The sequence below is a fragment of the Tupaia chinensis genome, unplaced genomic scaffold (assembly GCF_000334495.1).
Source record: "Tupaia chinensis unplaced genomic scaffold, TupChi_1.0 Scaffold000238_1, whole genome shotgun sequence".
NCBI classification, from domain to species: Eukaryota; Metazoa; Chordata; class Mammalia; order Scandentia; family Tupaiidae; genus Tupaia; species Tupaia belangeri.
In genome coordinates, this window is record NW_006159716.1 from 1041655 (window position 1) to 1053379 (window position 11725).

The 11725-nt window shown below is 51.9% G+C and overlaps 1 protein-coding gene across 1 annotated transcript in view; it reads right to left on the minus strand.

The window, feature by feature from the left end:
* The window catches only part of PPP2R5D (protein phosphatase 2 regulatory subunit B'delta), a 26467-nt gene extending 15666 nt beyond the window's left edge, over nt 1-10801 (minus strand). The window contains exons 1-2 of the mRNA XM_006148543.2: nt 10647-10801; nt 5449-5526 (exon numbers count right to left, since the gene is read on the minus strand). Coding sequence (XP_006148605.1) covers nt 5449-5526; nt 10647-10673 — 105 coding nt within the window. The 5' untranslated portion in view covers nt 10674-10801. The remainder of the gene's footprint in view (nt 1-5448; nt 5527-10646) is intronic.
* Between the last annotated feature and the right edge of the window lie 924 nt (nt 10802-11725).

Here is an 11725-nt window from a genome sequence, read left to right on the forward strand (position 1 = left end):
TGAGGTTTTTGCTATAGGGCGCGAGCCCTCTCCAGAAAGACAGAGGCAGAGAGACAGAAAGCGAGAAATCACCCCCCAGGGGGGATGGCCATGCAGCAATCCCTTCTCCATTCTCCTCTCGGGATATTGGGCACACACACACGCGCCCAGTGTGAGTTTAAGCCACCGGGTCTGGGACTTGAACCACAGTCAACTACATGGGAGTCCAGTGACATAGCCATTACGCCAACTGCTTGTCCTGAGGACCTTGAGTCTTAAGAGGTCTTATCGTATCAAAAGGGGCCTTTTGGGGTCAGATGGCAGTGCAGGGGTAACACAGTGCTCCATGAGGCTGGCCCACAGGGAGTAGTTCTGGGTTCACATCCAGAGATCTCTCTGAGTACACCAGACACACACATGCCCATGATCGGGGCTGGCTGAGGCTGCAGAGGTGCTGTCTCTCTCTCACACATGGAAAAAACAAATAAATAAACTTTAAAAAAAGGGAAGAGGACCAGCAGGTGGCATGGAGGTTAAGGTGCTGAGTCCCACATGGCTGACTGTGTGGTCTGAGTCCTAGACCTGGCAGCTTGAAAATCATGCCAGGCACATGTGCATACGTGCCCAAAACCCCAGGAGGAGAGTGGGAGGAGAGAAACTGCAGTGTGGCCATTCCCCCAGGGGTGATTTCTCACTTTCTCTCTCTCTCTCTCTCTCTGGTGAGTATATGTGCCCTATAACAAAAACTATAAAGGGACCAGCAGGTGGCATGGTGCTTAAGGGTGCTGGGCTCCCACATAGCCAATCACAGTTCAAGTCCCAGACCTGGTAGCTTGCTTGCTTTCTCTCTCTCTCTCCCTCTCTCTCTCTCCCTCTGTCCCTCTCTGGATATATATACATATATACATACATACATATATATATAGTATATATATATATGTATATTTACATATATAAAAATATAAACAAACAAATATAGAGAGGGAGTCAAATAAAATAATTCTTTAAAAAACCTAAAAACAAAAACTATTTTTTTTAAAAAAAGGACATTCAGTGGGCCAAACTAGAAGAATGCCAGAAGAATGAGGTGGGGCCAGCTGAGAAGGGCCTGGGGTGCCACACTTCGCGAGTTTGGCTTTTAACTTCCAAGCAGTGAGATGCCAGGGAGGTTTTTAAGTAGAGGACTGATAAGACCGAAGAGGATTTCACGGTAATAACTCTGGCCTCAGGGAGGACTGGCTGAAGTGGGGAGAGACTGGCATAATTTCCTCCTTCCGCCTCCGCTCCCAGTACCCAGGACAGGGCAGAGCAAGTAGAAGAGTCCACAGCGTTGAGCTGTTTTCCCCAAACACAGACCACGAAAAGACCCTTCCCTGTAGAGGAGCGTCACAGGGGATCTCACTTGACCTCCCAAGGCCCCTTTCCATTCTGTAATTCTCTTCTGGAACCTTGGAGCCAGCAGGTCACTTCATCAGGACCACAGAGAACTGGCTCCTGAGTCTCACAGACCGGAGCTGAATGCCAGCTCTGAGTGAAAACTATTTAATATCTCTAGGGCTCGGCTTCATCTGTTAAAAAGGGGACAGTGATATCGCACCTCAGGGGAGTGGTGTAAAGGTTAAATGAGACAATGCACGCAAATATTTAGCACAGTGCCTGGTACATAGTGTACTGGGCTGAACAGTGTCCCCCCAAAATCCATCTTCACCCAGAATCCGTGCATGTGACCTTATTTGGAAACAGGGTCTTTGCAGATGTAATCAAGTTAAAATGAGGTCGCGCTGGATTAGAGTGAGCCCTAAGTCCAACAGGGCTGCCTGGTGTCCTTATAAGAGGGAAGTTTGGACAGAGACAGAGGCGTAGGGGAGAGTGGCACATGAAGACCGAGGCAGAAGCTGAAGGGATGCGTTGAAAAGCAAGGACGCCGAGGAGTAGGAAAGGCGGCAGAAGCTAGGCGAGGCATGGACAGATTCCTCACCGGTCCCCAGAAGGACATGGCCCTGCGGACTTTGGTTTTAGACACCTGGCCTCCAGACCCACGAGGGAACACATTTCAGTTGCTCTAGGCCGTCCAGTGGGTAGCAATTTGCTGCGACCGCCCTAGAAACTAATACAGAGTCCCATCAGATAAATGTTAGCTGCTACGATCATTAGGATCAGTCGAAGGGCTCTGGCAAACACTGACACGAAGTGAATTTGGCTGAAAGAGTCCAAAATCCTGGACTAGAACAAGGGCCAGAGAAGGACTGTGCCAAATAGCCTTTAAAGACCACCACCTCGCAGCCTGGCCCCAGCCTTTCCAGCTGAATTCCTGCAGCTGCCTCAGACAGTGAACCTACAGCACCATTTGACAAACCAGAGGCCAGGGGAACACAACACCCTCCTTTCCCAGAGGGCTGGAACTAGACCCACTGCTCTGGGCAGGTCCAGCCAAGGCAGTGGGCAAGTCATGGCAGTTGGTCTCAGCATACTTCTCGACCTGTTCAAGCCTTCATCTTCCCATCTGAGAGATGAGTTAGACCCTCAGATTCCTTCCAGCCACACAGTAAAGTCGGTTTGTTAGTTCATTCACTCGTTCACTTACTCACTGACGCATTCAAATGCTGGGGACCTCCGCTGTGCCAGGCCCTTTGGCAGCGAACGAGAGCCCCAGGGAGCTCCCCTGCTAACACGAGTCAGCTGACCAACAATGAATTCACAAGGAAGTGTTTCATGACGGTTGTACATAGGTGCCACTGTGCTACTGAGTGCCAAAAGGGCCCCGAACAGGGCCATGACCTGTATTTTCTTTAAAGAACCAGGAGTTAACTAGGCAAAAGGTCAGAACAGTCCACTACATATTCCTTTCTCTTCTTTTTTTCTTTTTTGCTATAAAGTGTGTGTGTTCACCGGAGAGACAAGGTGTGGGGAGATGGGAAGCGACCCCCAGATGGGCACGCCACAACCCTTTCTCCTCCATTCTCCTCTCGGGATTTTGGGCACAGGCGCCCCGTCGTGTTTTCAAGCTCCTGAGCTAGGACTTGACCGCCATAAAGTCAGCCCTACTGGATCCACCCACCGTAACTGCCAACTGCGGACTGGCCCTCCTTTCTCTTCCTTCAAATTCTGTCTCTTGTGCTGCTTTGAATGTCAGCTGCCAGTTCAAATGCCTTCACTCCTGAAGAGAAGACAGCCAGACGGTGTGTGCCCAGAAGCATTCACTATAAACCAAGCTGGGGGGCAGAGGTGCGCAGGGATGGAGGGAGGTGAGGATGGTGGCGTAGCGGTAAAAGGCAACGCTCCGCAACACTATGAGGCTGAGCCATGTGGGAGGTTCCCAGTTCATGTCCAGAGACCTTCCTGAGCACGCCAGGCACATGCCTATGAACTGGCACTGGCTGAAGCGAAGGGTGGATCATGGTGTCAAGGCCTTATTAGGGGTGCTATCTCTCCATCTCTCTTGTTCATGGAATAAATCAATAAAAACTTTTTTTTGGTGGGGAGAGGTGTTTGCTATAGGGTGTGTTGGCTCACAAGAGAGACAGAGAGACAGAAAGCGAGAAATCACCCCCCAGGGGGGGTGGCCACGCCGCAACCCCTTCTACTCAATTCTCTTTTAAAGATCTTGGGCACACATGCACACACGCCCGGTGTGAGTTTAAGCCACCGGGTCCGGGTTTCAAACCGCAATCAACTACATGGGAGTCCAGCAACATAGCCATTACGCTAACTGCTGGTCCCAACAAAAACTTTTCTAAAATGAGTACACACAGGAGATGGAGAAGGGATTGCAGCTTGGCCATCCCCCCAGGGGGTGATTTCTCACTTTCTGTTCTCTGTCTTTCTGGTGAGTGTGCGTGCCCTATAGCAAAAACCTCTCCCCCCCCCAAAAAAAAAAAAAAATGGGTATACACAGGGCAGGCAGGTAGTGTGGTGGTTATGCTGCTGAGCCCCCACATGGCTAACAATGGTTCCAGTCCCAGACCTGGAACTGGGACTCAAACTTGCTTGCTTTCTCACTTTCTCTCTGTCTTCCTCTAGTCAACTTAAAAAATAATAAGAAAAATTAAATAATTAAATTAAAAAAAGAGTATACATGAGGGGCCAGCTGGTGGCATGGTGGTTAATGTGGCTAGATTCCACATGGCTGACTGTGGTCTGAGTCCCAGACCCAGCAGCTTGAAAAACATGCAGGGCACATGTATATGCATGCCCAAAATCCCAAGAGGAAATGGAGAACAGACTGCGGCATGGCCCATGCCCTCTTGGGGGTGATTTCTTACTTTCCCTGTCTCTCTCTGTCTCTCTCTGGCAAGCACACATGCCCTATAGCAAAACTGGGGGCAGGGGGAAGAGCCCACACAGGTGTGGAGAAGAAGCCATACAAGGTACCAACAGCAGTTCCCTCAGTGTTCCCAGCCTGGAAGGAGAGACACAGATGGGAACAAAGGCCACGATGCCGAGTAGTAAGGCCTGCCCTGGAGATGTGTCTACCCTTCTGAGGAAGTGCGGAGGAAGGAGTCATTTTTCTTCTATGGTCCTCAACTTCCATGTCTATAAAATGGGGAAAATCTATTCTGCTTCTGCTGACGACTCAAGTGATGGTCACAGACGTAAAAAGCTCTTCGATCTCTTTAGAGGTGACAGGGATGAGAAACACCCAGAGTAACCTAACCCCAGAGATATCCCCAATCACTTGTTAATCAATCTCTTCCCTCAAAAAAAACACAAGATATGCCCAGAATCAGAGACCTTTGTTTCGTGTTCTCCTCCATTCCTCTGACCACTTTAGAGCAGGGGGGAGGAGGCAGAGAAAGGACTATCAGCAGCTGCAAAGGAGGGATGGGTGTTCACGCCACATGTTCACAGACCCTTTCCCCATCCAAAACAGCCCACCGAGCACACCTATACTTTCCTGGCCACACTCAGGCCGTCCTGAAGTCCCTCCACCCTCTGGTGCTCTCCTGCCTTGCCATTTATTGCTTTACAGCCCCAGATTGCTGAGTTGCACTGACCTCTGCTCACCACTGTCCTCCAGTCATGCTCCCATCTGACTGAGACCAAAGGCAGTGGGCCCAGCCCTTCCTGACACAGGGACACCAGCCACTCCCAAACCCCTGCCCCACCTACAGCCATGCCTAAGCCACTTGTCACCCATCAACTCGTGGACTTTTCCCCTTCTCCCCAGGACCCTGGACCCCGGCCTGCATTACTAAGAAAAAGGAGTCTTCAACACTCAGTTAGTAGACAGAGAAACGACTTTCACAAGAATCTCTGAGGAGTCTGAAGGACTAGTGAGTTTATCTGGGCTACGCCGGCCAATGGGAAAGCCTGCCTGAGGGAGTCAGAAGTCTGGGTCCCTCGCAGACTGTGGGAGCCTCTTCCCTTCTGCCAGGGTAACCTCTGGCCCCTGAAACCCACTCACCCCACTAGGCTTCAAGGAGTCAGGGCAGACCCCTGCACCACAAGGGCTGTGCCTACGGTCTTTACCTCCTCGGCGTTCTCGCCTCCACCATCCTTGCTTGAGCTGCTGGGCTTGGCCGTGCCTTTGGCAAGCTTGGGGGGCTCCTGAAGGGAGAAGATGGGGGTGGGATTAGCAGACGCCAGGGGAAGGAAGTCTAACTGGACCCCTTAGATCTCTGTTGCAATTATCCTCTGTCCAACTGTATCAATCAGTTCATTCATCAATCAGTCAGACCCCACCTTGTGCGTGGCCATAGGGGAAAAGGAGCTGTGGGCCCTCCAAGGACTTTAGAATCTGGTTAGGAAGTCGTCCCTACAGCACAAGAAGCAAACGTGATAATGCTCTGTCATCATTCACCTCACCAGGCTGGTGCATGGGTCAGGCCTGGGAGGGCCTTGGTCAGGTAAGAACCAGGGTGAGAGGGCTTAAGGGAATCAGCTGCTCGGACAGGCTTCTGGCAAAAGTAGCCAGGGGGATGCCAGAGACTTCCATGCTGAAGGGGAGGGCCATCTGGAAAGACCTGGAGGCATTTTTTGGATGTCACAAATAGCATCTAGACAAAAGGGTGCTACTGGCATGTAATGTAGGTCCCTGAGAGGTTAGCGAGTATATAGATGGTCGCACCCAAAATGCCAATAGTGCCCTAGTGGACAAGCACTGGGACGGAGAGGGTGGTAAAGCCCTGAAATGTTACAAAGAGCAAGCGCCAGTCTGAAGTCTCCCCTGGGAACTTGGCAGCTGGCTCAGAGCCCTGGCCTGCCCAGAATCTCTTCCTTTACTTCGGCCAAAAAAAGCAACCGCACAGGGACAGGATGGGGAAAATGTGAAAAAGACTTGGGGATTTAGGTCTGACTGCAAGCTCGACACAAATCATCTGGGTGCCATCACGTGCCCTTCCATCCAGTTAACAGACCTGGGTGAGCACTTGGCACTGACAGGGCCCTCCAGGACGACCTGGTTTAGCTGAGAGCAGCAGACTTCAGGAGGGGCAAGGACAAACCCTAGTCTTTCTTAGGGGGAATCACAACCCTGACTGGGAGTGGATTCAAAAGCATGTCCCAAATGCAACAGCTGCAGGAACTGGGACAGTTAACAATGAAAGGGAGGCTCATGGGGGTGGGGGAGCAAGATGGATCTTAACAAATGAAGGGCTGCCATGTGGACTAACGTGGCAACTTGTGCATATGGGCCCGAGGCGCAGGAGCAGCGGGCTGCAGGGCAGGAAGGAGGCTCCAAACCAGCAGGGATTTTCTCCCAGAACAGTTGCACAGAAACCCGCTGCCTGGGGAGGCTGAAAGCTCCCCAACCCCGAGAGCATTCGAGGGGCTGGGTGACCTCCTCTCAGGCCTGCTGCAAAAGGGACAGAGGCCCTAAATGAGAACTGGGTTGGAGAATCTTGGAAATCACTTCCAACTCTGAGATTCTGCAATTCAACAGCAGCCAAGCCCCTTCAGTGAGAAGTGTTAAATCAAATGATTGACTATGGGGGCAAAAGGATTTCAGGGAGAAGAGAGTTCTGTGTGGGCTGGAGTGGGGGAAAGGCTTCTTAGGGGTGGGGAGGAAGAAAGCCATTGCAGGTGTGGAGCAGATCCATGCAGTCCCAGGGGAAGGAGCTCCTTCTTCGGGATGAGCCCTCTCCCACCATCTCCTGACCAGGCTGGCCACACTGACCCCTCATCATCAATGGCTCAGAACATGGGAGCGGAAAGAAAAAGGATGTGGAAGGATGCAGGCAGGACACGACACTGAGGTGACTGCACACACTGCATCTTACACATGCGCCCCTCGGACAAAGCTGACCCACCTTTGAACATATTTGATCTCTACTTGATCATAAGCTGCTTAATCTTTTTGTACCCCTCCACCCACTCTACAGCACGTAGCACAATGCCTCAGACATCTCTCAGGGAACGTGCCTAAGAGAGATTCAGCTGCCTCGGTGTGTGGGTGTGAGCAGGCGTGGAGGAACCAGGCCCACCACCCCGGCTCCCCGGTTCCTGCACGACAGGTGAAGTGCATGAACTTCTGTGCAGCCCAGCAGTCAAGCACTGCCTGATGCGTAGATAAAAGAGCAGGTTTGGAGCCAGCCCTGTGTTTGGGGCCCAACTTTTACTAGCTATATAACCCTCTCCAGGCCTGTTTCCTCATTTATAAAATGACAACAACCTTAGGACCCACTTCCCTTAGCTCAGTGTCTGAAAACCGTCCTGGTGGTCACTGCTACAAATATTATTAACAAGAAGAAAGTAGGAGGGGACTGGCTCCATGGCCTGGTAGTTCAGGCAGCGGAATCCCAAATGGCTGACTCCACAGTTCGAGTCCTGGCCCTGGCAGCTTGAAAAACATGCCAGAGGTGTGTGCATGCCTATCCAAAATCCCAATGGGATGGAGAAATGAAGACGGAAATGTGGCATGACCATTCCCTATACTGGGAACTTTCTACCTCTGGCAAAATTTTCTTAAAAAGGAAGCAGGAGGGGGACCAGCATGGCATAATGGTTACAATAGTGGACTCCCACGTAGTCGACCGTGGTTCAAGTCCCGGACCCAGCAGCTTAAACTCAGGCCAGGCACATGTGTATGCAAGCCCAAGATCCCAAGAAGAGACTAAAAACGATTGCAGTGTGGTCATTCCAACTGGGGGATGATTTCTCGCTTTTGTCTGTCTCTACAGCAAGCACACACACCCTATAACAAAAATCTCTCTCTCTAAAAAAAAAAAAAAAAAAAAGAAATAAAAAGAGTAGGGACACCCCAGTGAGGAACAAAAAGATAGGGCCCAGAGCAGAAGATGAGAGATGAGGGAAGATGCATACCCACCAACAGATTGATTTAGCATCTCTCTACTAAGCACCTACTATGTGCAAAAGAGACACCAAACCAAAATGGGACTTAATTATTGTCTCAAGGGGAGATAAAAGACTTGTCCACATAAGGGCAAATGCAAAAAGTGTCAGCAAATGCAGGGGAGGAGCTCACTCTTGACAGAGGGCTCAGGAAAGGCTTCAGGGAGGAGGCAGTCAAGACGGCCAGGGTTGGAAGCAGCAGACATGAAAGAGAAAGGAACAGGTAATGGATGAGCAATAGACTTTCTACCTCCCACCCCTCTCTGGACCCTCACCCCATCCAGGCACCTCAGTCACACTGTCACCTCACTCCCCCTCTGAACTTGCCAATCATTGAAGGAGGCCAAATGGAGCCAAAAAGCAAAAGCAAAAAGGTAAGCCTTGGGGCAGTCAGTGACATAGTGGTTAAGGTGAATGGATCCCACATGACTGACTGCATGGTTTGAGTCCCAGACTCAGCAGCTTGAAAAACACTCCAAGCATGAAAGAAAAAAAAAGAAAGTTAAGCCTTATAGAAGAGTTATGCCTGGTTTCATGCACTCCAATCCTTCCAACACCTTTTCCCAACCCAACATTTAAATACCCATGATCTGAGCAAGTCAAATCAAGAATTTCTCATCTTCTTAATCATCTAGTAGGCAAAGGCTCTCTGCGGATGGGACAGTATCTGGTCCATCAGACTGAAAACTGCAGAGAAGGGACCTCCCCGGCAGCCCCTGAACTCTACCCTCCTTGGCCCCAAGCTGACCTGTGGGTGTTTTGTCTACAGCTGAGCTGCCAAAACCCCTTCAGCATGCCCACTCCCCAAAGGGCCCAGAGGGGACACACAACCTTGCCCAGCTCAGCACCCCAAAAAATTCAGCGTCTGGCACACCATCATCAATCCTATCCTCAGAACCTCAGGCCCTGAGAGATGATGGGGACAACCTACCATCAGAGCTGCCTGGCAAATATCAACAGCCCCAGAGTAAAGTTTGACTGAGAAGGTCAGAGGCCAGTAATCTGCCAATCAGAAGACGAATGAAGGCACTATACCACTGGGGTCATCAAGTGGGAGACCAGAAAACACCAGGCCAGAGTCAGAGTCATGACCCCACCATGAGGGGCCAGCCCCAGGAGAGAAGCTGGAGGAGCCTGGAACTGGTATCCTAGCATCCTCTGTGTGAATCCCTACCTCAAAGGAACCACACCTCTGAGTCAGACCTCAGCAACAGCAGGAAACAGAGGGTAGAAAAAGGCAGGGATGGGGAACCGGGGAAGGCGGTATGGAGGCAGAAGAGGAAGGTAAAGGAAGGCAACATCAAGGAATGGTCTGTGTCAGGACAGCATGACAAAGGCACAGATGTCCAGAGGTGGCTGGCCTGCTGTGTAAGAAGGAAAACTAATGTGACCGCAGGACAAATTCCTGATTTCAGGATAGTGTGGCTCAGGAAAAGCAGATATCCAACACTGGTGCAATTAAAAAAAAAGGAAAAATGCAAAGGTTATCCTAGGATTAGGCATAAGGGGAGGAGCCTGCTCAGAGGAGGAAAAATAACTGGTCTAAGATGAACCTGAGAGCAATGATGCCCGTTAGGAGGGCTCTGGTACAGAAGAGGCTTTTAAGTCAGGAGACCTGCTATTGGAGCTGGGCCTCCAGCAGGCTGTGTGACCTTGGACAAGTCTCTTCCTTGGTCAGGGCCTCGGTCTCCTCAGCTGTACCTCTAGGGATTGCAGTGCAGTGCATGTGCTCAGAGGTCTCTTCCAGCATGGACATGAGGTTCCATTAACAGAAGGAAGGACTGAGTCCTGGTTTCTAAGTTTGAGCGTGAAGAAGAACTAGAGGGAGGGGCCTAGGCCAGATTCGGGTGGAGGAGAAAGAAAGAGTGCTGTTCTAGGTCAGGGGGCTTGGCATGGAGGGAGAAGGGGCTGGTAGGGACTGTGGAGAGGCCGTCCCAGGAGCGTGAGAGGAGGGAAGGGGCTGCGCAGGGCGGGGGAGGGGACAATTCTAAGGAGGTTGCATTCTCAGAAGAGGGGCTGTCCCAAACCAGTGAGGGATCGGGGACGGGGGTGGGGCGGAGGGCGAAAAAGCAAGGGAGTGACCTGGAAGCCGGGCAGATCTGGAGGGAGGAGGCTACCCTAAGCTGGGGCTATAAGGAGGGAGGAAGGGAGGAAGGTCTACGTGGGGGAAATCTGTCCCGCACAAGGTGGAGGAGCTGTCCCAGCTGCGGCACTGGTTGAGGGTGCTGCCAGCCGCGGGGGCGGAGGGCTGGCCCCCGGAGTCCTGCGGGGGCCGGACGGGAGGGTCAGTCTGGGGCTGTCCCGGGCCTGGCTCGGGCCCCTCCCAGGGCTCCGCGCAGGCCCCAGGGCGGAGGCGCCGGGGAAAGCACCACGCTCACCTTTTCCTTCTTCAGTTTATAGGGCATCTCGGCCGGGCCGGACCCGGCCCGGCTCCTGCGGCCCCGCTCCGGCTCCGGCTTTGCTCGGCCGCACTCGGCCCGCTCGGCGTCTCTCCGCCACCGCCTGCGCGCTGCGCCCGGGTCGAGCGGTGTCTGCGTCTCCAATTGGCCCGAACTCTTACAAACCTGCCTGACAACCAGGCGCCGCCTCCTCGGATTGGTCATTGGAGCCAAGATGCTTCCTTTTTTTCTCATTGGAAAGAAAGAGTACAAACCGCCAGGGTTCGGCCCCCAGAATTGGTTGAGGTGGGAGGTCCCGCCCTACAGTGGGTCGAGCTTAGCCGAGGAGGCGGGGGTAAGGGGAAACCCAGGCTTGGCTAGGAGTGTTGCTCTCCAGCGTCTGGTGTGCGTCGGCCTCGGCCATTCTTCGAAGCCTTGGAGCCTTGTTCCTTCCCGTCTAAAGTGACTCTCACACTTTCCCTGCTGTGCTACCTCCCAGACCGAATTGGAGGAAAGAAGTCCTAAAACGAAGGGCATCTTTCGTCACCAGGGTAACGTAGCACCCATTGAAGACGCAGAATTGGTGGATAGAGCCGCCAAGAGCGCTTCAGAACATCCGCCTCCCTAGACAGGGCTTGGAGAAGAGCAAAAGGAAAGCCTTTCAGGGCCAGGGCCGGGGTGAAATGAGATGAGAATCCCCGTTTTGTTTTGTTTTGTTTTCAACTTTAAGAGAGGCCCATTCCTACTGCTATTGTCCTGGAATTGGGGAACCACCTCGATTTGAGCAGTTGGCCACGCAACGGAAAAGCAACCTCATTGTTGAGTGTCTGGGGAAATACATCCCTTACTTGCCACCCTGTCCAAGGCCCAAGACAATATTCTAATGGGATAAATCTTAGTTGCTGCCCTGGAGGAGTTCACAGACTCATGAAGCTTATAGACTTGTATAAACAGATGATTAGCATGCAATTTAATCAATTACACAAACCTAGAGACAGCATGGAGAAATACATTTCAGAGAGGCTACTGCAATAACAGACCAACTTTAGCAAGAAATTAGGGAAGGCACATCAAGAATA